General features: G+C 42.5%; 1 protein-coding gene across 17 annotated transcripts; it reads right to left on the reverse strand.

Moving 5' to 3' along the window:
* map4k5 (mitogen-activated protein kinase kinase kinase kinase 5) lies at nt 1-27,969 on the reverse strand. 17 transcript variants are annotated; one of them, XM_035167806.2, is made up of 38 exons: nt 27,517-27,968; nt 26,830-27,069; nt 23,410-23,467; nt 18,854-18,944; nt 17,891-17,955; nt 17,749-17,804; nt 17,594-17,641; nt 16,868-16,910; nt 16,689-16,761; nt 16,129-16,260; nt 15,803-15,865; nt 15,636-15,717; nt 14,782-14,898; nt 13,915-13,993; nt 13,175-13,246; nt 11,415-11,473; nt 11,174-11,241; nt 10,558-10,593; nt 9,771-9,815; nt 9,641-9,683; nt 9,243-9,453; nt 9,102-9,125; nt 8,911-8,996; nt 8,446-8,487; nt 8,120-8,204; nt 7,954-8,033; nt 7,336-7,396; nt 6,822-6,824; nt 6,464-6,578; nt 6,119-6,177; nt 5,838-5,885; nt 5,247-5,350; nt 4,847-5,024; nt 4,639-4,707; nt 4,441-4,533; nt 4,145-4,215; nt 2,730-2,785; nt 1-946 (listed from the first exon to the last, which is right to left on the reverse strand). In XM_035167806.2, exons 2-38 carry the CDS (start codon nt 26,935-26,937, stop codon nt 859-861), a joined length of 2,811 nt encoding a protein of 936 aa, XP_035023697.1. In that variant the 5' UTR covers nt 26,938-27,069; nt 27,517-27,968; the 3' UTR covers nt 1-858. The 17 variants fall into 17 exon arrangements, with proteins under 17 accessions (XP_035023697.1, XP_035023694.1, XP_035023696.1 ...); XM_035167803.2 differs by having other exon boundaries at nt 9,243-9,471; XM_035167805.2 differs by having other exon boundaries at nt 10,558-10,596.
* Between the last annotated feature and the right edge of the window lie 15 nt (nt 27,970-27,984).

A 27,984-nucleotide genomic window follows, 5' to 3' on the forward strand; every position in this document is an offset into this window, starting at 1 on the left:
TTCTTGTTAACAACAGCGTTTTTTATTACAAAAACAGCATACATCGAACAGCTCGCGAAGGGAATGGACAGATGTTAACAAAACCTAGCATCGTCCCTCATTTTGTCATTTTTATTTTTAAATTAAAAAAAATGTACAAAAGTGCTTACATGGTGCAAATAATGAGAATTAAAAGGTCTATAAAAGAGAGGAGGGTAAAAGGGAAAAACAACACATGTACATTATGTCCACTTTCTAAAAAAAAAATGCAGCAGAGCAGGAGAGATGCGGCTTTATTACATAGCGGTAGAAAATAACCAGAAGCTGCTCGGGAACTAGGTAGTTAATCCTCACACTGTCTGTCAATCCAACACATCACTGAACATGAGGTTAATAAATATTGCTTAAATAACCCACATGGCTCATGAGTTTCTGTTTAAACTGGTCAATTAGTTTGACTGGGAAGTTGTAAAAATCTCTCCTCAAGCCTGACGGCGTGGAAAACGCCACCGGCCGTGATTATGTGACATGTTACAGACGTTAACACCAAGAATCTCCCATCGTTTTAATACAATCACAAAAATCCTTGTGAGTTTTTTTATCATGGCACTTGTTTCTCATTCTCTAGATGACCTGTCAGTCCACAGTACAGATGAGTAAGGAAAATAACAACGGGTTTGTATTCAGAACAGTTTTCTCGGGGGAGCTACAGTTGCTGGTGTAAGGCTGCTCATGGGTCCAGTCTGAAGACGCTCCGCCCCCTTTCTACTGACCTGCCGATCCCACCATCAGTAACAAAAGATTCCCAGCGACTTCTTTTTCTCCCAAAACTGAGGCATCTTATTCTTCTCTAAGACCTGTCCAGTCCGCGTTGACGGATCAGTAACTGTTCTCGTGACCTGCTAAAATGTAGAGGTTGCTCAGGGCCGTGGGGTTGTCGGTGGGTCGGCTCTCCAGAACCACCACCCTGCAAAACAAACACCAGGAGCGGAGTCAGAGGATTAGACGGAGGAGTTGTGGCACCAGCATGGAAGAAATAAAGTCTGAAGAAAACTGGTTCCCTCGTAAAGGAGACATATGATGTTGTTTTGAGAGTGGAACAGTTAAAAAGCTGAAAGTCTGAGGTAAAGGGAGCTCCTTTCCCAAACAGAAAACACTGAAGCTCATCAGTTTGTCAGAGCTTTTTAGATCCTTGGATCATTTGTTCTACCTACAGGGAGCCACTGGTTTGTATTCATGGCAGCTTGGTTTGAAAATGAACGTGAACAACTATAAAGGTAGAAAGTTTAAAACAGACAAAATGTTCATTATTACGTTTTATAGTTATGGAGCTTTAAAGATTTCAGTGAACATCATGCAACATCACATCTCTCTCTCGGACAAACACCTTCACAAAACGTCAACAGTCTGAAGTCAGTTGTTGAACGTCGACCACCAGCCGCCTGTTGAAAGGTTGAGTTTGTCGTTTGGCTGATTTAAAGGAAAGTTGCTATACTTTAACTGCTTCCACGACGGGACCAGCAGCATCGTGTTAATGGGATCAGTTTGCTCGGAGGGCGGCGCAGTTACTGGTTAAACGGCACGTTCAGCGACAGTCCGATGACAGCGGCGGTGGCGGCGGCGGCGGCTACGTCTTGAGATGGCTTCGGTCTCGTGGTGGTGACAGCTGAGCAGGGACGCTACAGTCCATACTGTCTGTTCCATCAGATGAAATTACAGAGGCACGGAGGGACACTCACACCAGACTGGCAGTGCCTGGGCAGCAGTGAATAAATCATGGGAGGGGGAGGGGGGGCTGGGCAGAGAGAGGCCTCGCTCCATCAGGAGTCATCATCTGACTGAGTGACGGGAGAGGAGCTGAACTGAACTGAACTGAGCTGAACTGAGCTGACTGTTAAATCACACTCTGCTCTGTCGGCAGCGGAGACAAATCTTCAGTCTACAGATGAGATGATTCATCGATAAGCAGAAGATGAGCAGTTAGTGATGAAGCTTACGCCTTCAGGGTCGATAAATAGTTTCCAAACAAACATTATTTGGTTCCAGTTTTTAAAATGTGAGGACTCACTGTTCCTGTTTTGCATCTTTGTAAATTTAATGTATTTAGGTTTTGGAGATTTTAGACGAAACAAGATATTTGAATTAAAAAGCGGCTCAGGCTGCACTTTTTGGAAAATTAACCGAGCCTGACCTGAACCCAGCAGGTTTTATTTTTTGTTTCCAACCCGAGCTCGATGTTTTTGCTGACTACAGGCATGTGCAAAACCAATGCATTGTTTTTTTGCATTTACAATAATTACAATAAACTTGTTACGTGCATTAATTGATCAATCTATTAAAGTCACAAGATTAGTAAATAAATAGATTAATTTATTATGAAAATAATTATCATTTGGTTTGTGACTGTGACCTTAATGTCACCAGATCTACAGAGGGGGTATTGGAGGATGTCACGGGGTCACTCGGGGACAGTTTGAGACGATTAGCTTTAAGCAAGACGAACATGGAGAGAGGAGACAAAAACATGTCAGTGGGACACCAGCGCAGCGAGAGATGTCCCAGCAGCAGGAGGTGAGCTGGTTGTTTGTTGGTTTCCAGGTAATAGGAAAAACAATAAGACCTGAGGGAGGACGGCCATTATCACGAGTGTGTGGGTTTGTGGAAAAAATGTGGCTGATGAGGTATAGGAACAGTGATGCAGGTTAAAAAAACAAAAACAAGAAGGGTGAGAATCTGATCTCTGCACCAACCTGTCGGATCCGAGGAGACGGAAAACTCTGCTTGGATCAGAAATCTCCTGGGTCACCTACGAATAAAAAAAAAAGACAACAGGTTTAAGTGACTTTTTATATCTTAAGTCGTGAAGTACGTGTGCAAACATGTGAAATATCGAAATACTTCTGTGACAGTTTCACCAAAGACAAGTGAATCTTCAGCCTGGGTGAATCCAGACTAATGCCGGTGCTGGGATGAGTGTTTACATTTGGATCACGTCTTGTGACTTCAACAACAAAATGTCAACATGCCTTTTAAAACAGACGGCAGGTAACTGAGTGCCGTCTCCAGGGACTCACGGTGACACTGTGTACAATCCAGGAGGCTACCTGCTCTAGTCACAAGATGTAGCCCGAGACTTTACAGGGGAAAAAGACAAGGGCCCCTTCAAAACACACTCCTATGTGTTGTCATGACATGAAAACTTGTCCACAGATGTGAGATAGTCAGCGGCTGACACCTGCTAGGTGTGAGTCCTTGGCTTCGGGGGAGATCTGATCCGTTTAAGTCTAAACGAGAACAAGGTCTCGGGTGTTCAGAGGAGCACCCACCGAGTCAGGCGCGGATCAATAACCCTGCCCCCTTGAATGCCTTCGCTTTTCAGAGGAATCATAACGAGACAAAGGCTGAATTATTTAGTGTCGCTTGCTGTTGTGTGACGGGTTTCGTTTATGATTGAGCATGAATTTTGCATTGGCTGCTGACATTTCAAAAATCCTGGCTATGGGAGAGCCGTTAAGCCGGGCTGGGCACGGACTCCGCAAACAGACCTCCGGTTTCGTCTGAGCGCAGGACCACGTCTGACACGGCGAGCTTTCAGAAAGGGAGGCCCCCGGCCGCCGTATCACTTTTCATAAAAACAGAATGCTTCACCTCCCCGTGATCTCTTGAACTGTTATTGTGCGGCTGAGCGCGACTCGTGATCAGGTTAACACGACGTCCCTCCGTGAAAGCTGGACAAATGCGTTACCTCGGCCTGACACAAAGCCACTTTGTCCGGCTCCACCTGAGGGCTAAGCTGCTGGGATCACCGGCAGCGTGTCGCCATGCACATGAACAGACAGCACTCAGGGTCTTTGTTGTCCAGAGCCAAAGGTGTTTGTTCATGGGCACAACAAGGTCGCTCGTATTCATGGAGGTGGCACAAATTGCATTTAGAGTTTCTACTATGGAAATAAATTCGATATTTTTTATCATTTTGTTTTTAAAATGATCTTCAAAGGGGACGATGGTTTAACGTCAGGTGTCATCATCACTTGAGGAAATCCAAAATGTCATTAAACTAAAGATAAATCTAGAAATAAACTGAAAGACTTAAAAATGGAACAGTTACAACCAGTGTTGGTGAATCAAGATTTCACTCAGTTGTAGTGTTTATGTTTTATTTTACCTCATTGGACTTGAAACTCTTTCCCTGCATGCCGTGTTTCCAGAAGGCCAGGACACTGTCCTGAAGGCACACTGTGAAAACAGAGAGGTCATGTTTTAGTCATAAGGAGCCAGGACAAATTACAACTTTTCTGTAGGTTTGACAACTTTTCATGCTGAGACTCTTTTTTTCTACACCTGTAAAGTGATGGAATTCAGTTTTAATACCAAAATAAACTTCTCCACTTTCCACATTTCATGTTCGTCTATTTCTTTACACAGATCCAAAGTGACATTAGGATTTATCTGGACGCTTACCAACAGATCCAATGCAGAAATCAAAGCTGAGCTCAGACGCCAGCTTCTTGTTGGACTTCAGTCTGCCCTGGAGATTAACAATCTTCAAATTTTCTGCCAAATAAAATAAGAAACGTCTGTTAGAATGAACAAGCAGAATCTAAATGAGTGTAAAGTGTGTTTTACAGGTATAAACTGTTAAGAAGAGCTTGTACTTACGGTCCAAACACACCAACACTGTGTCTCTCTCCAGCTGGGTGACGTGGATTGCATCCACCTGCTGATTCGCTGTGGAAAGGAAAAGTATTAGTGAGAAATCAGGTTCTCTAGCGTCCCAGGCAATGTCAAAACAGTCTAAGTATTAAAGTTCCTATAATCGTTTGTGTATAATCTCTACACCTAAAGCACATCTACATGTTTGACTTACTTGTTCCCATCTCTGTGAACCAGGAGGAGCAGGAGTTGAGGTTGATGGTCTCAAAGCGGACCACCTGACCCGGCTCGGTGCCAAGGCTGATGGCCACACACACCAGAGGATACTCCTGCTCCGGCACCACCAGCATCTCAAACACCTTCAGTGGGCTGGGAAGAGGGAAGTCAAAATGCTGGGGCAGGAAGAGAGAACAGACACAGAGGTTAGTTTTTATTTTTTTAAAGCGTGTGATGTTTTCTACAGGTGCTAGGAGATGAGCACTCATTTTACTCACAATTACAGACTCACAGCACTTAAGAGAAAGAATGTAAGGCAGAGCTGACAGTTCAATGTTTTGTGATAGACACATTTGTGGGGACCATGTTTCAGAAAAGACAGGAAATAGTGAACTGACCTTGATGAGCATGAACCTCTGCAGGGGCTCATACCACTGCAACAGGACGATCCCAGACTGCAGCGCTCCACACAGGTACTTGTGGCCTGTGTACGGGTTTCTCACTGTGGAAGAGACAAGCAATGAGGGACAAGTGGAGCTGGACTGAACTGTGTAGCCAGACCAATATGGATTTTGGGCGTTTCCAACATTTCCAATAAAGATTTGTTCCCTCTGCCATGGAGGTTATGTTTTCATTTGCATTTGTCTGTTTGTCTGTTGCCAGCATTACAAAAAAACTACTGGATTGATCAACACTAAGATTAGTGGAAAGACGCCGTATGAGTCAGAGAAGAACCCGTTACATTTCAGTGTGGATCCAGGAATTTGTTTTCACTTTCTTTAACGTTGCATGACGGGGAGTTTTTTTTTCTTTTCACAAAGTTCCCAGGGAATAATGCTTGATGGAAAAAAACAGGGAATCAAATTTAAGGGGACTGTTGGGCTGTTTGCGCTCTAGAGGAAAAAAATACAACTTAATATAGAGAACTTAAATAAAAAGCCTTTTGCTACATAAAATGTTAAAATGATTATTAATTATTCTGTCAATACCATCATGCCTGTTAACCAATAGGTCTGTCAGGCTCGATCGTGTAGGTCCTGTAATGGAAAATTTGGACAGATTCTATCAGAAGTGCATTAGTTTAAATGACTGGAGCAACTCTAATAAATGACAAAAATCTTGATTTAATAAAACCTCACTCACATTAATGCATAATGAAGTCTTGAAAGTTTACAGAACACACGACTATAAGGAGATGTTTCTCGTGCGCTGACAGTTTACTACGATGGAAGGGTAAGTAAATAAGTGGTGGGAGGTAAAGGCCACTTACCAATGCAACACTTGTGACAGCCCTTTGTGTCTGGGATCTTAGTTGTCAAGGCAAACCTCCTGAGGAGAGAAAACAGGCAGGTTGTTGTGACCACAGTCTTAAAGAGCGGGTGATGACGTCTATAATCAGGGAAGTTGGCCGGTGCTTCTCCTTTCTCTCTCCCACCACAAACATTCGTCATGATGGTGGACAGCGAGGCACAAAAAGACGGCACAGCATGAGCGTAGCAACGTGCATTAAGTTAGAGAAGCGGAGTCGTCACCTTATCACAAAAGTGACAGAATTCACAGAATTCAATAAATGAGACGGGGGTTCAGGAAAAAAAAAAAAACCTGAAGATCTCACCTGGGTAAAATTTTGTCTGGGAAGCGATGAGTCTGGAACTGAGCAGCGAGGCCAGGCTTCTTCAGCTGCTCAAACAGCCCGATGAGATTGTGGGAATACAGCTGGAAGGTTTTCCCTAGAGCAGGACACAGTAGATTAAATGAAGAGCTTCATGGGTTAACAGCAGTGAGCAGTGAGTTAGAAATCAAAGCCAAGGGATCAAAGACACTCTTCTTAAATATGACAGACAACGTTATAAACATTTTGGAGGTAAATGATTAATGTTCTCAACAAATCCTCCATCAGCAGCTTTCACGTGTAGAAAGGTTAGATGTGAACAGAGGTAAAAAAGTGTCATGATGATGTGAAGCATGATTACCTTCTGATGAAGCCAGTTAGTAGAATATCAAATCAAGCCAGGTGAGAGGAGGATGGACAGTGGCCAAGGGAAGAGGAGAAGAGAACAGAGGCTTAGTATACCGAGGGGCAAACTGCTGAAGGTAAAACCGAAAGCAGAGCTCACACTTTGTAATCCCATCCTCAACCGTTAAACCGGGAAAAGGTTTGAGTTCTGCTCTCAACAAAAGCAGGTTTGGTTTCGAATGATGGATGATTTGAGTTTCACTCCTCTTACTTTTGTTGCTAGTAAACATTGTGACATACAAATATCAGTATATTTGCGGTTCTTCAGTAGAGGAACAGGCTGTAAAGTCAGATGCATCACTCATGAGTCACAGTATTTCTGATAGCAAACAAAAGAAAGTTATTTCAGGGCTGCAGATATGGAGTGGCCGTGTTGCCTTCAGGTGCAGCCAGATAACACGGGACAAAGGAGCGGCAGGCTATGACAGTGGCCAGTGAAGCAGGAGGCTGTTAAAAGCTCCATCACTTACCAGATAAAGACATCAGGTTGTTGTTGATAACATACAGCCATGTGCACTTCCTCGGGAAGAGCTGAGGGGATAGAAAATATGACAATCACTTTTCAGCTGTAGTTTTCAGCTCTCAATGAGATGAGCGACATTAATTAGACAATTGTACGCTTTCTGAATCTCCTTTTAAGTGTCTAATAATGGCTTAGCAACCAAAACAAAGAACAGCAGGTATATCCACATGTTAAAGAAGCGAACATGGGACTCTAATCAGAGGGATACAAAAAAGAAGAAGACTTAAGAGTATGGAATTGATACAATAACTACCACATCCATTTTATGATTGGGACACACGACATAGCCGACAGTCATGCTAACGAACCAAGCTAGCTATCAGTAAAATGCTAAAAAGAAGTACACGTAAAATATGATCCACAACACACACCAGGTTCACCAGCTGCCTCTTCTTTCGTATTAACGTGATTTGATTGGTGAGTGCCTGCAGTATTCTTTTAAACACAATCTGATTGGCTGTTCATCAGCAATGCATGACCTCACCCCATTCAAAGTGAATGAGTCCAATCGTGTGAGTCCAGTGTAATTCTACTAGTTCCACAAACTGATTTTATTTGCCGTTACCTGCTCCATCGTAGCTTCATGAAGCTCGTTAAGATTCAGCGTATAGATTCCATCCTCTGTCCCAAAGATTAGGTACTGATCTAGAAGGAAAAACGAATTGTTGGCTTTAATAAAACATGTTAATTATGTGTGTTTGTGTGTGGGGGTTTATGGATTGAAGCTGTACCTTTGGTGTCTGGATGAATCCATGATGTGGCACAGTTGATCTTCAGCGGGCAACCATCAAACACTTTAGAGAAACAGGCTCCCATCTGCATTGAAAAGCAAAACAGGCAGTTTCTGGATCAGTGAAGCGCTACAACGTCAGCCAAGGTTTAATAAGCTGGAGCCGAGCGGAGCAGAGGCAACCACAAAGCCGAAAGCTCTGTGGACCCCAAATATCTGAAGAATGTACAGCAGCATTTCAGACAACAGATTAATAACAGTGCCCGTGAATCCACGTCAGCAGCGAAGAGCTAAGACTGTGAGCGACAGTGCAGATGATTTACTCACCAGTACTTTAGGAGTGGGTGGCAGCCCGTTGATGGCTGGTTTCTGAGGAGGAGCAGAGGAAACATAAAACAACATGATAGTGTAGATGCAGAACCGATAAAGCAACAATGATTTTAAATGTCGCTGCCGGATTTAGTTTCAGCCTCAACAAGGATCCAGAACAATGTGGACTGTTATTTTGTGTGTGTTCTGTCAAAGTCAATTAAACGTTAAAACTGGACTGGACGCAAAACGTTCCTCTTTAACCATCCTGGTTTGGATCTTACAAAGGAAAAACATATTTGAGGTTTCAGCGCATGATCAGCCAGCTTAGTTGGAAACTCTCCACATCTAAAATATAGGTTCTAAGACCACTGATTACCGTTTCATCTTAAAACCCAATGAAAATAAAAGTGAGAAGTGTGGCGGTCTTGATACAAATCCACATCGTAACATGATATATTTGTGAAAGGTCATTAAACTCACAGGGAATTCCTTCTTCTCTTTCCGATGCTGCTGGTTGGGTGGTGGCTTGGGACTGCCTCCATTCACGCTGTCGTCCGAGTCATTATCTGTCACAAGAGAGACGGAGGACGGAAAATTAGATTTGTAGCACAACCATTAATCACACGCACAGAATCTATGTCCAAGATCACATTTACATGAGGCTTTCTTACCTTTACATTCAGATTTAATGAGAGCTTGTAAAAAATAAAGTAAGTGCTCATTGAGAAACGGGCTTGGTTTAAGAATGACAGCAGACACCAGACCAAACAGGCGACTGTACATAGGTATGTATAAATTCAGCCGAGACTCACCAGGATCGGAGGCATGAGACAGGATCCCAGGGCTGCTGACGCTGACAGAGAGGAAATCTGGAGACGAGTGCTCCACCTTGTTTCCCTGCTCAGGTGTGCTCTGTCTGCGAGCCGCCTGACTCGGCCCATTCTCCGAGTTAGGGAACCTCCGCACCGTCAGAGACCTCTCCTCGTTAAGGCCGATCTCCTCTGACGAGCTGTTCAGCCGGGGCTGGATATGAGGGACAGACTGAAAATAGTTTGATCTTCATTCAAAGCACGTCGCAGCACATACACTTTGAACTTGTATATTATGGACTAGCAGTGTGTGAATGGTGTGTGAAGGAAAACCCAGCATATTGTAGCACTGGATGAATGTGTAAGCAAATGGTAACTTTTTAAATAGTTTTAGTCTTCACCTTCGGGGGCAGAGGAGGAGGAAGTCCTGGCTTGAGAGTTGACCTGAAACAGAGGTGTGTTTTCAGAAAAGCTACAAAAGGAATATTTGTGTGTTTATGATGACATTTGTAATCTATTACTGTCACTCACAGCTCTACTTCTTCAAGTTTATCTTCAAGATGGGCCATGTGTCCCCTGCAGGAAACAAAGGAATCAGTGTGGAAAATAAGACCAATCACAGCTCAGGAGGAGGGATGTAAATGGAGCAATGTAAAATCCCTCCGTGGACATAAAGTGAGCATGAGTCGAAGGAGAAACATGGAGGTGGTATTTGGGATCCATTTTGCTCTGGAAACCACAAAAATATAAATTTTCGAAGCTATTTTAATAGTTGTTTGTCTTAGTACAAAACCTTCAAACAGGTCCATCATCCCTTTCTATATTGACTTTGACATTAGCTTAAAATAACACATGGACCAAAACCAAGGACTGCAGACAACTTTCAGAAGGTTAAATAAAAGCTGTCACGTTAATCAGTAATCCACGAAATTAGCTTTAAAGCTCAGTGACCCAACTTTAACCAAGTTCTCTGAAAGGTGATGTAATTATTAAGAAACCTTTGCTTTAAAACTACAGTGGGAATAATAGTGCAGCCCTGTGTGTTTGTTAAGGGTTGGATCTTAACAAACAAGCAGATTTTTTTGATTATTTTCCAGCCTATTTCTACATCACACTTTCCTACCGACCTCAGACTCATGTGTGCAGCAGTGTGCACAGTTTGGATCGACAGTTAAGATCACAAATGGTAAACGGAGTGTTGTCAGGGAGGGTGATTTGAGAGGATGGATGCTAAAGCTCACTGCAAACATGGTGATGACCAAGCGAGGGGTAGGGTGGATGGCTTACAGCACTACAACACACGCAGTGTTAGTGTTACCGTTGGAACAATTCATCCTCAACGCTTTTGAGAAGGCTTCTTGGAGGGACAAGACGAGAGAGAGAAGACCGACAGCCGAACGGGGACAGAGAGAAGTGGAGGGAGAAAAAAAAAAACAGTCAAAGCACACGGACAAGTGAGCAAGAGCTTAAAGGCCACGGTGACATTTCAAAGTGCAGGTGTGGGAGAGTGAGTTCATGCACAGACACAGGTTAGTTCCACTGAGTGAGCAGGTTAATGTGAGACACAGTGAGGAGCGTCCACGGGAAAATGTATTTTCAATCAGTGGATGTTAGTTTACAGAAGATAGAGGAAGACAATGTGACGACTAACATGCCTCAGGGGTCTTTCTATCTCTCATAAACTAGATTCAACACCATCCATTGGTGAGAATCCTTGAAATATGTGTTTCCGAAGAAGTGGAATAAATACAGACACAAAACATGAACCTTGCATTTGTTGTTGCTTTCTGGAGAAATCCCCAGAGAAGCATCCATCAGATAAATAACCCAGGTGAAGAGGGCAAGTGAGGGTAAGTGAGAGAGAGCAGGAGAGAGAGAGCGAGAGCAGGGGGTAAATAGGAGCAGTTCCCATGACAACAGTTTCCATGGCTCACCTGGTTGTTATTCCTCCCTCTGCAAAGGGACTCCAGGGGGAAGGGAAGTCATTATCTTTACTCACATCCTGTGGAAAGGCACACATGTACAAAAATAGAATTAGTAAATACCTGCATTCTTTAATTAAGGGGTATATATATTTTTCTTTTTGAACAATCGCATAAAACTTGACCGATGACAAACATAAACAGAAAGTTGCACTTTTATACTAGTATTGATTCAACTGAACGTGATTATCACCATTTCAGAGTGAGCCTCCGTTTCCTTCCGGAGTGGTGGTTCAAACTGGAGCTTGTCGACTGTGAATGACAAAAATTGTGGTCAGTCTTGTTTGTTGTTGTTTTTTTTTTACACACATCTTTGGCACTAGAGGGCATCAGAACCCAACACTTCAAGACACACAAAGCCTTTGGGAGCAGTACCAGGAACCTCGGAAAACACTTATACAAAATCCTGTGTTAAGAATTAAGCAAAAGCAGATCAACGGCTTCCATTGCAACACACCTGTCAAAACCCCACAAGGACCTTTCATGGATTTATTGAGCTGCTATATGAATGTTTGGTCTGCAGCCTGAAGACGAGTCAATCACCAAAGACAAACACAGATTACAACTGACACTGGCCAGGTCTGAAATATTAGTAAAAAAAGAAAAAGAATTGCAAATAAATAACGGAGCAGATTCCTCTTAGTTTATGTTTGAGGTCAGATTCTGTCAAACAGTCGATCCCATAGAGGAGACGGGTGTAGTGTCCAGTGTAAACATGACGTGATCCTGCTGCAGCCACGTAAGAGCGGAAGAAATCCACCGACCTGCCAATAAACTCTCCCACATAATCAGCTTCTCATTAACAAAGAAACGTTTTAGTCGAGCATTCAAACCCTCTTTTTCCGGGGGGGAATTTCTGCTTGAGGTATGTTGATACTGTGGCCGCGCTGAAGTATTTAAAACACAGATAACAGTGAATGGGTGAGTCACAGACAGAACTACGAAGCCAACCTTCAGCAAAACATTTGAGAAGATGAGGAATTGCGTCGAGCCCAACGTAGCTTCCTTGTTAGGTCTTATTAGTCGTCTACGATGCAATTTTACTGCAAACAGCCTGACAAGAAATAAGGCCGTGTTAAGACCTGGTATTAACGTCCGTTCTGAGAGATCTGGTCACATGTGGTCAGTGCTAAGTACGTGTGTTTACACCTGGCATTACAATGCATCCTGAATGTGTCTATGACTAATGATGTCACCTCACTGCTCCTTTTGCAAATAACCTTGGGTGTCATCTGTGTTCACAAAGACCAAATGATGTTGTTTTACACAGTCTGCGTTTTCAGAATGAGTCTGATGACAATGTTTGTGTGTGTTTATCGGTGTGTGTCTGTGTATCAGCGTAAGAGAGAGAGAGAAAGAGAGCAAGCAGTGTCAGGAGGAGCTGAATGAATCACCTCTGAATGTGAGTGATCAGACACATTGACGACGCATCTGGGTGCTTTCACACTTTGTCTTATCGGGTCGACCCAGATCCTGTACGGGTTCAGATCCACGTTGTATAAAGGAAGTTGGGTCTGAGTCCTGTTCTTTTCCCTGGTCCCTGGTCTGTATCACACGATGTGTATTAACCGAGTGGACGGGAGAAGACCTGGCCCCATGTCTGACAGCACTGATAAAAGCATGTGCATGTTTCTTGGTATTTTCTGGTTTTCTCTGAACCCATGAGGAACTCTAGTTCACACCTGTGCTTAGCGCTGACCACTTGTGATCGGATCACTCCGGACAGATGTAAATACCAGGTCTGATCTATGATGTCACAATGACCAAGTTATTCAACCTTATGCAAGCTAAAGCCACAGTAAGTAGCTAACACATGCACAGGGACTCACCTTATTAGTACCACTCAAGTCTCAAAAATACTTAGTTCTGTTTTCTGCTACATTTCTCAGGAAGTAGTAGGAGGGAGCTGGGGATTCATACAAACACACACTGTCTCACTACACTGTCACTAACCTTCATCCCCCCTGTGTCCCCCAGTGAAGCTAGGACTTGAGCATGGCCCTCCTTGGTGTGTCCCATTGTTTGCTTCATGTAGGAGGGAAAGTCAGACGCAATTGTGAGAAATAAAGATGAAACCACACAGGAAGTACATCTGGTACAAACGATCACAGCAGAAACAAGCACAGAACACAAGGGGAGCAGAGTACGTGTAACTACCAATACGAATGATAAGGACGCAGCTCACCACTGGAAAGTTACTACATCGACCTAACATGACATGACACGACACAGCTTCCAAACAACAACTGAAGACAACACAAACACACAACAACTTCCCTGAAGGGTTTGCAATTATTGACAGTAAATTTAAAGTTGCATCCTCTGCCAAATTCAGAACCGACAACAGAAAAAACAAATTCCTCAAGAAACCTAAAGTGACCCTTCAGACAAGCTATTTCACATTATTTGTTTAGTAAAAGATGAGGGGCTCGGTTACTTGCTACTGTAAAATACCACGTCTACCACATTCCACTTTCTCTTCCGTGAATCCCTGGGCTATTTTCACACACACTACCACATGCTGTGTTCTGGACAAGTGCCAGTCAGTGCAGCAGGATTAGTGGGATGACCCTCAGACAAGCCGCCGGACCTATGTCGAGCTCGACAGCCGGGGGGGGGGGACTGACACACTGACCAGCGACAGGACGGATTCATGAGAGTGGGGGTTGGTGGTGATCTTTGTGTTCACTTACAGTCGATCTCTGAGCGCGTCCTCTCAGCTCTGGCTTGTTTATTGGTGGAGCGGATGGTGTGTCTGACGGCAGAGAGGGGCTGAAACAAACAGTGAAGATAAGGAAGTAGGTTTTAACGGCAGGAGCAGCACTTGACAAGACTGTTGCAAAGTCGTATGAAATAATTAACACTGACGCAGCACAGCCTCGAGTCATCTGGCACAAATATGACACATGACACACATCTTTGGAAATAATCTGGTGAAGGCATTTCAGAAACTTGCACGCCAAGATAAATGCTGATCTGATAGCTAGTTTCTGTGCTGTGTCTTGTGCATTGTCACATTATTATGCATCCCAGAGGCTGTTTGTTTGCACCAAGCTCAATTGCCTGCAGTCAATAGCCTTTGGGGCGTTTTTCATTCATCGTGGCCAAGACAGTGCCACTGCTGTCAGGGGGAGAAAAGCACAATGGTCTCTTAAAAGGCAATGGTACCACCTCCTTGGCTGCCACACACATGTCGGGGAGAGTCCCGTTGGAATAATAATATTGAAGGAGCAAATCAAGAAAAAGGGGAAGGAGGAAATACACTTAAGCAAAGCTCGTTTTACTTTTTTTTATTTCCAACATTTACTGCTGACAGTGAGTCTTTCAGTGTCAGATTATATAGTTTAGTCGCTTTCTTTTACTTGCTTCTGTTTTTTAGCCTGTTTTTAAAAGTGCTAAATTTGTTTGTAGTATTTTCAGTAAATTTTTTTTACAAATGGACATTTTTCTTATTTCCAGACAGGTTTGTATATACACTGTATGTTCACTTTGAATTTCCCTCTCAGTTTCTTGGAGTTAAGGTATTATTGTAAAGTATGTGTGATGGAATTAGACTTTACCTCCAGGTCATCATCGTCCACCTCACTGTAATGCTGATGGTTGTCTGGGTTGTTCATCCTATCAAGGAGATCGACAGCCAGCCTCCTCGTCAAACCCGTCTGTCCCACAAACACATGCTGCAAGACACAAGACAGGGTTATCACAAACTGATGAATACTGAGAATTTGATAAACACACGAGATCAGTGAAACTAGATGTAGATTTAAAACCTCACTGCAGAAAGAGAGAATCATAATTTAACTGTTACACATTAATTCAAACTGTCTGCATCAGGTGCCAGGATCATTAGGACGGGACTGTCCTCACATGACACACACTGGGTTCATGACAATTGAAAATTATCTTTTCACAAACAGCTGATCTGTATTTAAAGTCTGACTGACACCTGGAAATTAAAAACAGGTGGTGACTGAACTACTTCCTCTTAGATAAACTGAAGCTCTTCAGTTACAATATAATTAAAAAGCTTCGATAAATACAAAGTAATGAAGTAATAAATTAAAAGACTAAACTTTGAGCAGCAGTTCTGGTTGCTGGTGTCTGAACGTGAGCCAAACTGCTGGAAACTGAGCCAAACCACACAGAAGCTCTTTGAGCCAAACTGAGACCCTGCTAGATTTAGTGGGAATGAAAACTTCCATTTGTGCGTCAGGCTTTTAGGATTTACAAAATGGTAATAGTTCAACAAGCAAAATACACAGAAATCTAGCAGCAACTAAAAGAATAATCTACTTAAAAGGAATGAACACACAGCCGAGAGTTTTCTAACATTTTCTTTTTTGAAGGTTCAGCTCCAAAACTGCACAACATTTCGTTTTGAACATTTCAACATCAAGACAATAAGATTTATTACCGATAGAAGCTTCTCTGCTGTGGGCCTCTTCTTCGGGTTCTTTGTCAGAGACACTTTGATAAAGTTATGGAAGGCAGTGGACCTGGGGGAGATAGTTTAGTTTTAATCCAGTGCTCATCCCTGCCAATCTTCTAAAGCCAAATTAAAGTGTAGTCTGGGACACTCACCATTTGTTTTTGTCTTTTAGTTTGGGCGGCTGGAAGCTACTCTTTGACATCAAAAATAAGGCCCTATGGAAGACAAAGAAAGTCATTACTTGTGGTTTGAACAGAATGAAAGAGGCAGATAAATAACAGGGTAACCAAAAGTTAAAGAATGGAAATGCCTGCGACATCTTCTAAAAATAAACTGTATCTTGAATGAAACAGGATGAGCATTCAAGTAATCAAAAGGCATGATGAAACATTCGAAGAACACAAAAGCAGGAAGCAGCCTAAGAATCATTTGAGGAAGCTCTGACTGATCACTTTTGAGGAAAGTAAACAAAACACACCTCATCGGGTGGAGGTCGAACATCGGGGGCTGCAGCTCGGCCAGCTCTATGGACGTGATGCCAACGGCCCAGATATCACAGAGCTGGTTGTAGCCACCGTTCTTCTCCACCGCCGCTACTTCTGGAGCCATCCTGGATAAATTCAGTGAAAGAATTCAGTGAAAAAGACAAAGACGAAAGATTGTTGAAGGAGGCTTCCTTGAAGTAAAGACCAAAACTGATATTTAAAATATGATACTCTGTTGATCTTTGGAGGAAAACATTTTGTCTGTCTACCCTGGACTGTGTGTTAGAGGTCAGGGTCAGGGACAGTTAGGATTCAGTCTTTCTCAAAAACACTTCAGCTGCTGTGGGAATTTGAACTTTCACCTTTCAGCTGAAGCATCTGCCTAACTGTGATGATATAAACAGATGACAAAAACATGTTTACCCGATCAAAGGCATCTAATCAATGCTTTGTTGAATAACCCAAACTCCAAAAGAAAAGCATGGTACCTGACTCTATTCAGCAAAGCGTGTTAAAGGCAGACACACTCATTCTATGAGGGTGACACACTCACCAGTAAGGTGTTCCAATGAAGGACTTTCTTTTGGCAATGGTGGCTGTTATTTTGGCTGCAACTCCAAAGTCAGCTGTAACAAGGATAGACGGCATTTCACGTTATGTAATCCACGTGTAACTCAAAGCTACGGGGTTGTTCCATTTCCTTGAGAATCAAGATGTTAAACTGCAACTTACCCAACTTCACATCTCCGTTGTCTGATAGAAGGATGTTGGCACCCTGTTAAAAAAGTCCAACAAATGGGTTTTTAATTTTGAATTCAGACAAAATGCATGGTCTAAAATGCTCAGTGTGTTGCAAAACTGGTTCATAACAATTATGTGTTGAGATTCTTCAGCAACATCTGGTATCTGAAACTGCTGGGATCTCTGACTGATCTGTAAAGTTACAGCCGTACCACAGCTTTCTGACCGACCCACTGACTGTGTTTTTGCTGGTTGTGACTGACAGTCTCTCGGGTGGCATCCTGCGGTGAGAGTAGAGGAAACAGGAAGTGCTCGCTCCGTAGAGCTGACTAAAGATAATAGATCCAGCCCTGACCTTTCTGTGATAGCACACGAGGCCGAGGCTCCAGCCTGCGTGCATGCACCAAGTGTGATCAGCTCAACCGCAAAACTACAGAAAGTAACACCATCTCTCGCACCCTTCCTGCGACTTCAGTTTACACCTCTGCAACGCTGCTAAATCACACGTCTCTACTGTGGACCGTTGAAGAGCAACTGAATTGACAGTCTTACACGTCTTCCTATCATATTTTTATTTTTATCTTTCTCGCAAATATTTCGACGTTTATAATTCATTTGTATGTGCTGGCATGAGGCAAAGTGTGTTTGGCACAATATAGAGGCCATGTCCTTTAAAACCTGAGGTTAAAACTAAACAAAATAGAAAACATAAAATACCTTGATGTCACGGTGCATCTTGCCCTTGCTGTGCAGATATCCTAAACCCTGTAAACAAAAACAAAAATGCATTCAGTGTAAATGAAACGGAAATTAAAAACTTTTAAAATGCTCATTTAAATTATTATTATTATTATTCAGGAAGTAAAAAATACCTGTATGGTCTCTCTGCTGACATATGCTATCTGGAGCTCTGACAGAGGTCCTGTCACTGTAACACGCAAGCAAGAGATTGATTTTAAATGTGGACAGTATTAAAAACCATGTTATGACTTCATCTTAAAATTAAACTCTCACCATGATAAATGTCCTGGAGAGATCCTCCTCCACAGTACTCCATGCATATCCAAAGCTTTTCTCGACTGAAGAAAGCAACAAAAAATATTATATTAGGATCACAGATTTTTACAAACCTATGTAGTTAAAAAGTTTGAAAGTACAAGAGTTTGTAACCATCATGTATATGTACCTTGCAAACCAAACACATGTTATTAAAAGAGCAGGGTGGGTAGAAAAATCCTGTCAACCCTCAGAGAAGAATCTAAAAATACGATCGTTGTAACTATGTTGAAATTACTGCCAATGGAAGCTGTGACCCCTGTGAGGTGAAGATACTGTTCACTGCCCCAGATTCCCGGTCTCAACTGGGCTACTTTTTCAAATCTTTTAGCTGGATGTGGAAATCATTTTGGGTCAGGAAACATGTCTGAACGGAAACTCAAACTTCCCCGAATATAAACTGGTGGTTCTTCTCAAAGAATAAAACTAGATTTATAATAATAAATGCATGGTGGGTTGCTCATTAAGGTTTTACAGTAACCATTTGTTCTCTATGTGGCCAGACTTTATAAGTCATACCTGCTGGGATAAGACATGCATCTCTCAGGAAAAACAGCCACATGAAACAGATCAGAGGCTCGTATTCCAGTTAAACCTGCTGGAAGTCTGAGGCAGTGGTGGGCAGGAGCAGCCCGACTTCCTCTCAGATACCAGCCGCAAAACACCGGCTCCGTTAAAACACGAGAGCTGCATCCTGGCACTGCAGGGCCTCGTCGGCACCGGGACACTGAGTCATACTTTCACACACAGGTGTGACTAGGTAATTAAATACATCATGCGAGTTTCAGGCAGCGGCTCATTAAATCCTTCAGACACTAACGTATGACTTCCATAAATATTAGACAATGAACTGGCAGCAAGGGAAGAGAAAACAGTTAGAATCAAATGACAAAGCAGGATTATTTTTGAGCTGGCTCTTACCAGAGGTAGCTCCCAAAGTAGGCCACAATGTTGTGGTGCATGCATTCCTTCACCATGAAGATTTCCTGCTGTATGATGGAAAAGTCATCCCCTGGAAACAGAGGGAGAAATCACCAATGAGCAAATTGCTGTATTTTTTCATTTTCTGTACAGAGAATTGTTTTAATTTTAAATGGGATATTTTCCATTTAGAAATAAACACCTCACAAAACGACTGCAGGCATCAAACAAACTGGGTTATGACTCGTTTACAAAATCTACACAACAAAAGGGATGTTTTTTGACACTAGAACAAACTTTGAATTTGAAATGTATTGTAAAAAAATCATATGTTGGAGGAGGGTGCCTTAAACTTGAGGTTTTTGACGACACCGCAATCTTTCCTTTTCCAAACTTAAGAAATCCACAGTATCCCCCCCCACCCATACACCAATCATGTGGCAGATTTTTGATTTAGTCGAGCCAATAAACTGTAGAAAATTATTGAAACTACGAGATAAGTTATAAATGCCGATACCGATGCTTCACAATGAACCCTTTCAAATCAGGACACATTTATATGCCACTAAAACTGTGAACTGCTTTGAATGTCTGGCTGAACATTTCAATATTTCATCTCTATGTAAATACAGCAAATCACAGACCCAGCTATCGACAACAGAAAGAACACCTTGTACTTTTTAAGTTTATGTGGTGTAGGCACGTATCCAGGCTGCTTTCCAGTTCGGCAAAGCAGTCTAACACATCCGACCAGTAGGAAGTCAGAAGACAAAAATATGTAAGCCCAGCTGCTCCCAATTGAACCGAGACACGTCCCTGGAATACATTAACAGGAGGTTAAGATCTACGAGACTCTGCCAGCTTCAGTAGTCCATCAACAGGCTGTCATCATAGGCAACTGTCCAGATGAAGCAAATCTAATGGATAAAATCATTCTCCACCAAAAATATTGATATCAAAACAGCAGGCTGCACGTTGATTGATGTGGAAATTACTATCAACAAAGAATTTTATCTTTTTTGCGTCAAGTGTCAATACTGCTCACTGATGCGTTTCGTAAACAAAGCTCTTATGATGGCTAAATGAAGTTTCACAAGTTTAACAAAAACTGCAAACTAAAACCAATCATGGCCAAAATAAATATTGTTCTGTATCCTTCCACAGTTTGTTGCTCCAGACAACAAACCAGAAGGCCAGTTACAAGTGACACAGGGGTATTTTGGAGGCAAACATGACAAATGACGATTCCTCCAGGGCCACAGATAAGTACACAATGTTTGTACCCAGTGAGGCAATTGCAGTACAGCAGTCCTGTTTTTCACTCTGTCAGTGAGAGGTTAGTCTCTGTCACGTGAGAGCCTGTATTCAAGTCTGGTTGAAATGCTATCACGTGCAACAACTACCCAGCTGATAAACAACAAACCGGTACATTTCCATGAGCTGTTTATTAACCAGCTACTAACTCAGAGGAGACATATTATACTCTTATCCAGGCAAATCATTTTCATCGATTGTTAATAATTGAAAAGATTAACATGCTCTAATGCGTTGGTTTCTGTGGGGGAGAACTCACAAAAAAAAGATATATAAACACATTAGAGGAAAGAAAAACTGAAAGAGCATCATACAGTATGTCTCCTGTAATTATTAAGTAACACGAGAAGCCTTGTGCAATGTAATGTTATCAGATATCAGACCGAACTATACCGGCATCCCTAGTGACTATATCAAAACATGAAGGATCACATTTATTTTTCAATGATTCACTGATAGGTTGAGAGAGTAGTTGAATAAAGAATAGTTGCGGGTATTACTCAGTTTGCTTCTTCCACTAGTGATCTTCCGATATTTGTCAGAATAATGATGTAATGAATGTCTTAGTCTTAAAAAAGCTAGTTCTTTAACCCTCTACTGATCACGAATGTGAGAAGTATTTCCAGTCTCCTTCAGAGTGTTCGCCACATTACAAAATACTACAAGTAAGTGGTACTTAGGAGGAACTCATTAATTTGGTTACAATTACATGGAACTGTGTCTGTAATTACAGCGTTATTCATTCAGGATTCAACTGCTGTTGATCACAGTCATTTTCAAATGTATCTGTTGACAGAGAGCAAATGGTACGAGAAGCCACAAAAATTTGAGCGACTGTAATTTAGGTGACATGCTTCATCCAACAAACAAAAAACTCTTGGTGTGTTGTGCTTGTAGCCACTTCCTCTCAGACTGAGCGCTTCCCTCTGCTCGCTGAACACAACTTTCAATTCAGTGTGTAAGAAATAAGTAAACTTTAATTCTTGACCAATGTCATGCTGAGACATGCCAAATGATCTGAAGCTGAATTTCTTATGGCAACTGCCGGCCGGCTGGTGCCAACTTCTCAGTGACGACCCCCCCCGAAAAAAAAGAAATCAAAATTGTAACTGGCTCAATAAGAACAGAGGTATTATTAGATGAGTTAGTTTGTAAAGTAAGTGGCCACTTTAAGTTTCCCCCAATGGTCAGTGAGTGAAGACTGAGTCTAATTTGATCTTCACTGGTCATTTCGCCTCCAAAAGATCAGATTAAGCAGCTCAGCTCCCCCGGTCCCTGCAGGCAGAGGGCTTCACCACTCCTTTCTCTCTCTGTCCCTTTGCTTCATACCAGCGTCACTCCTGGTCAAACCAGTTTGATTCGATGGTCCGCCCAAAGCTGTTTACCTCTAGCACAGAAAGGAGTGACTTGCAAAAGCAGGGGGGGGAGAGAAATGAGAATCCTGCTTGAACAAGATATCCTGGGCTGGGGTAGTGCCTGTTTTCCTCTCAAGGAAGGATAAAGCAAATATGAAGAGTGCAAATACGAAGAGAGCAAATAGAAATTAGTTTATGTGTTGGAAATCCTGAACAGGGTTATTGCTGTCACTTGTGTACATGTGCAGAAACATGGGATAAATCCATCTTCCCTATTAAACTTCCAAACTGCTCCAAAGCTGACTTCAGACTAGAGGAGTTTTAAAATCCTCATGAACACAAGGTGGATCTTCACCGATTTTCTTCTCTATCATCTAAAACACGCCCACGCTACAGGAAAAGAATGGCTCATCACACACTACATGATATTATTAAGACTATTGCTCCACAGGCGGCAACGCACCACCTCACATCTCCCATGTTGCGTCATGGGGAATGGCCTGAACTTGCTCTAAGTTTAAATAAATAAAAGTGCTAAACGAGTCTGGATGAGAAAATGGTCACATAGACATTCTTCAGCTGAGTTTCTAATTATAATTTATAGTATCTATTAACACTAGCATGCTAGCTGATGTTAGCCTCAGAATGTTTTCCGTTGCTTGGCAGCACGGTCAGCTGCTCCGGTCTCTCAGTCTCTCTCATTGGCTGTTGTGGTTAATTATTGGGGAGGCCCTGATGATTCTGCGGGCAGCTCGAGAGATTAAAGAAAGGCTCTGTAGCCCCTCACCAGATAATCTTGGTCAGACATCGGAACCCAACAAGGTTGCGGACCGGATTCCTCCTTCGATTCTCTGAGAGGTCAGATCTGGGTTAAATCGGCCCGAGATTCATGTAGTCTGAGGCCATGTTTAGTGTTTTTAAACCTTAACTTTACAACCTTTTAATTACTTCTCTACTCTTAATTTTATTTTACCTATGAATTTAGCAAGAAAACAGCAATAAAATGTATCCCTTCTTGAGTCTTATTTTCTATCTTCTATCTCAGCTAAGCTTCTTGATCTTCTTCATTTACTCACGCACACACTCTAATCCCTGTGCTCCTAAACACCAGCAGAATATACTCAAGACTCCTATCGTCTGATCAGGACGGAGAGAAAACTTATTTCAGACCAATCATCTGAATTTCACTGATGAAACACCGACACCTGACGAAAACAACATGTGCAAACTTTGGACCAAAACACACCATTAATCCCACATCCTCTCACTTGCAGCCTTTCACCAGAACAGTGACACGATGAATGAAAGAGAAAACAAACACAAGTGAATCTCTTCCCTCACTGACTAGTAATCAGCTGAGCTCTGTCTGGTTGCTGCCGGTGGTACAAAGTCCTCCTGGTAATCCCACTAATCTGGATCGCACTAACTCTGTCACTAGGTCACCACCAGCACAGACCCCGGAGCAGGGCACCATCAGAAATGTCCTCCTTCCTCCGCTTCTTCGTGTTCACAATGTCATGTCGCAATGTGTCCTCGATAGAAGTGGTGACGGTGATTTATATTTTTTTAAATGACCCACTTTTTAGCAGACTTTGCTCCAAATTCAATATGGTGCAGGACGACGGCTATATTCAAAGATTCAGGTCATTTCACATGAAAAAGAAAAAGCGCTCTGGGTTTGTCAACACATTAATATTTGCAGTCGTGTTTATTGGCACCGTGCAACAATATTTTTCAGTGAGTACTTTTTTTTATGCATTCCTTTCAAACCCCTGGAAAATAACAGACTCATTTTCCAGACCTGATTTCTCAGCTCTGACGGGAAAAAAATTAAACCAGGATTTATTCTCTTGAAACTATGAAAACAGATAAAATGATCATATTTACCTGGTTCCAACTTTATGATCTTCACAGCAGCAAGTTCTCCGGTCTGTATGTTTCGAGCCTGAAAGACACAACAGCAAAACAGTCAGTGAGGCCACAAATGTCACAAAACTTTTGACTATTATTTCTTTAAACAAAACTGGTTCATCTGTTAAATAAAAATGCAAAACAATGAACATTATATTACTGAAACAATCACCTCGTTAGTGATAGAAAATGAATGTTCAACAATTCAGTGGTGTAGCCTAATGAACTGTAACTGAGAGTAGGTGCTTGAGTCATTTATTGAGGAACAATTTGAAATATTTTTTGTCAGTAAACTGAGTATTTGTAAACATCACAATGGGCCTTAGGGAATCGTGGTGGATATTTTTTATTTGACATTTTGGAGACCAAGTGATTGATCAATTAATCTGTAAATTAACTTAAAAGAGAATATTATTGTTGGTTGTAAGGCTACTTGATTTTATATAAATCAAGTTAAGAACTGTTGATCAACTGAAAATAAAATTGCCGTTATTGCCTTAAGCTCTCAGAACTTGCCATTAATGTTTTCCCACTAAATTATCGCTATTATTTATTGACTAAACCAATGATCAATTTAAGAAACAATCAACAGATCAGTCAATAATGAAAATAATCCCTTGATACAGCCGCAGTCCATTACATGACATGATCCTGCATTTTGATGAGACGTAAGATAAGCGTTAAATCACTGATTGGGTTTTGCCTCTGTGAGAATGATGTGAAAATATTCACTGTGGTGAATGTCACACCTCCATCAGACAAACCACTACATTCTTACATCTGCCATATTTTCCCACTGGTCCCATTAAAATCATATCAAAAATCAAAAGTCCTCTTGAACAAACATCCTGCGCAGAGGTCAACAGGTCAACTGTTGGTCAGTAGGAGGAGGCTGGACAGCGTCTGTCAGCAAAACCTTTACATTTCTCTGCTGTCACATGACTTGTGGTATTTTTCAGTCTCCGACTTAGTTATTCTTCTTCATTTGTATTATTCTTTAAGGTTCTTCAGTATATTTGTACACTAACAGCTTAACTGTGTAATATTTCATCATGTCAACATCTGAATGCAAAGAAATACATTTTTAAGAAGCATCCATCCATCCTGTGGGAAATTTCTCTCTCCAAGTAGGTTTCACTGACTTCCAAATCCAGGTCAAGATGGGACTCTCCATAATCCGTGGGGCTGACGTGATGTGACGAGCAGCTAAATCAACCGTAAACCATAAAACCCTCCAGCGTGGCCGCCATCTTTCAACACTGGGAATGTTGCTGGTGATTCACACGTATCAACAGAAACCCACACGGATCTTAAACTTGTTCTGCAGCTGATACAGTACGTGACAGATAAAATACCACAAGTCGGCAAAATAGCACAGTCATTGTGCTGTGTATTTACTATATTGTGAAATGTCCGTTCAGCTACGAGATTTCTTAAATTATTACTGGCAGCTGTGGAAGTCTATCTTTAAGTTATGACCAAATTCTTGCAAACAACCTGACTCAAGCTTCCTGAATTAGCTCGATTCAACCTGAGAGCTAAACCCCCCCAAAAAAGAGGAAGTTTTAAGCCGACAGTCTAAATACGAGATGCAGCAGCGAAGACAGCTTTAACAACCTCAGACGACTTTGACTGAGAGGAGGAGAAGTCTGTCATGTAACAGACGAGATCCGACACAGGATCAATCACCATGTCGGGCTCAGGGAAAAACAGGTGTGCCTGACGTCCACGTAAACCTACACTAACTACAGTGAGGACAGGGACTCGATAAATCACATTCACAATAAGGAAGAAATTAGTTCTTTACACCAAACTTTCAACAACTTCAACTACCAAGGTTGACCGAGCTGTGAGGTATTAAAAATTACTTATCAGAGACATTATCGATAAAGTAAGTAGAAGAGACGACTGTAGGATTCTTTCTTTCCTTATTTGACATGATCAGAACCAGAGGTGGTATTAATACAACATTCACCAAAAATAAAAATGTTACATATTCAAATTCTACCCAAAATACCAGATATAAAAAGGGATATTATAAAAATAATCTAGACTGAGATCCGAGGGCAAAGCACTCTAATGAAGATAAATGAATCATTATCATCAGTAGTAACAAAGAGGAAAAAAAATATGTGACTCAAACATAATCGGAAGCGAGGACACGTTCAAATTCAAATGTGCACGGCAGAGCTAAGGAGGACTTTTCCCAATGAGGAGTTTCCGCTGTCAGTGTGGTGCAGAACACGCCCATAGTGAAACGCGTGTTTAGACAGGGGTCTGATCAAATTACAGCGCGCTGCGGCCCTCGGCCTGCGAGCGCTGAGCGAATACCAGGCGCAGCATTCCACCGGTGGCCTGTCTGGGGGTGGGGGCTGACCAGAGAGGCTTTGTATGGAGAGGGACCTCGACAGGCCGATTCAACTATCACACACTGGGTCAGATGGGTCATCGGCTTGTGTGCTGGCAGATGGATAAACAAGAGAAATTCTCAAGCCAAACACGGCTCATAACATCCAATGAGAGGTGGGACCAGTCGGGATAAACATGTCATGTTTGGCTGAAAGGTTTCTGCACAGACTTCGCAAAAGACTGACTTGATTTCCTGATATCTGATCACGTTTTAGTGCAGGGTCACGGTGCTTGCTTCTCTACGGGATATTCCAATTTCCTCCATTACACAAAGCAGCATTACCTTTGGACTTTTACAAGTATTTGCACTTCTTTCTTTGCAAAGTTGGAAAGGTTTAGTTTTAGTTAGGATGTAGTATCACTTCACTCTGAGCAGCCAAACAAGCTCAGGAAATTGCTTCAGTTAAACTTTAAGCGTCACAACCAGGAAAACAGCATCTAGATTAATCACAATATTACCTAACTCACAGACAACTGCAGGATTATGCCTTTGCCATAGTTTCTCTAAGGGTCAAAGTGTTAAATGCCTTTTTTGTCCCTTTATATTACAATGAATATATCAGATAACTTAAACTGTTCATCAATTAAATCAGTTAGTTTATTGACTCCAGCTTCTGAACTAGTTTTTCTACGACAGTAAACTGAATATATTTGGGTAACACGACATTATAAGGGGTTGTGATCTCAGTATTCTGCAGTTTTTAAAGCTCACGCAGCCGGATCCCCCATCCACGGTTCATCCTAGAAATGTGCTATCGGCCAGCAGGAGTATTTTCTGTGGCTTGAAAAGACGACAGGAATGTGTGTCCCCGATTCAACAGCTCCTGTCAAACGTGTTCACCACATGTCTTCACGACCCATGAGACAGACAACACCCTCCGCTTTGAATCGGGACTAGAAAGGCTCGATCGTGTCATGTGATGGAAAAGCAAAAAAGGCATCTCCGGCTGTAATGACAGGCTGTGGGAACCAGTCGCTCCACTGTACCTTGTACACGTCTCCATATGTGCCACTTCCCACCCTCTGGATGAGCTCGAAGTCGTGCTGGGGGTTCCTCCTCTGGATCTCACCGCTGGGCCGGGGGAAGATATCCATGGTGGCTTGTAACCAGACGGTCCCTTTACATTTAGTTGGCTCGATCCAATCAGAGGCTGGTTTTTTGGGGATGTAAAGCGAAGGGTCCTGGGTGGAAGTTTACTCAGATGGTCCTTCTCCAAGCTCCAGGTCCTGGTGGAGAGACACAGGGGGGAAGGGGGGGAAGTTTTTTACATGAACCCCCCAGTAAGAAAGTGCAAAAATGGGCTTTAATCAAACGTGACACGTGTTCATTTATGTTTTTAAAAAGTGCTTCTGTAAAAGTGGATATTCTGGCCCGGACCACAACATCTGTCACACGAACAACTGCGGTGTTAGATTTCACTTCAGCCCAAACCTCCAAAAGTTAAGTTGCTTAGGCCTCGAGCTGAAACATTAAAACAAGTATAAAAAAAAACATCATCACTAAAACACAACTTTAGCTTGAGAATAACGTTAACACGGACCCGGGTGGATCCAGCAAATAGCCACATCCAGGTCGGACGTAGCTCTGGATGTGTGTGCTGAGTTTAGGGGGCTTAGCATCAACTGGGCTAATGCTAACTAGCTAACTTAGCTCCTCCAGCGGCTCTAACGTACCTTTAACAGTCCAGGTGAGCGGGTGTCGCATTTTTAAATCCTCCAACCGGGGGGGCTTGTTTGATTCTGTTCGCGGACAAATGGCGTCGAGTGACCCGCAGAAGTTCAGAGAAGCGGGGCCCCTTTGTTACCGAGGAAACTTCAGCCGCTGCGGCTCCTGTCGCTTCAAGTCCTCGCAACGAAAGACGGCAGCTGAGAGTTGAGCCGCCGACATGTCATCTCCCTCCCCGGGGGACGGGTTTCACAGAAGATGTCCCGGTCCGGTCCGGTTCGGTTCGGGTCGGGTCGGTCCGGTCCGCGTGCGAAGTGCGAGGCGAAGCGACGCGACCACAACGTGAGGAATCGATGTTTGGTGTAAACGAGGAGAAAAGCAACAGTGTGTCGGTGAGCGCTGCGCAGCTACCGCAGCTGCTGCCTTCACGAGCGGCTCGGAGAAAAAGACACCGCACGTCGAGGAGCGGACCAACA

This window comes from Hippoglossus stenolepis, chromosome 10 (assembly GCF_022539355.2).
Source record: "Hippoglossus stenolepis isolate QCI-W04-F060 chromosome 10, HSTE1.2, whole genome shotgun sequence".
NCBI classification, from domain to species: Eukaryota; Metazoa; Chordata; class Actinopteri; order Pleuronectiformes; family Pleuronectidae; genus Hippoglossus; species Hippoglossus stenolepis.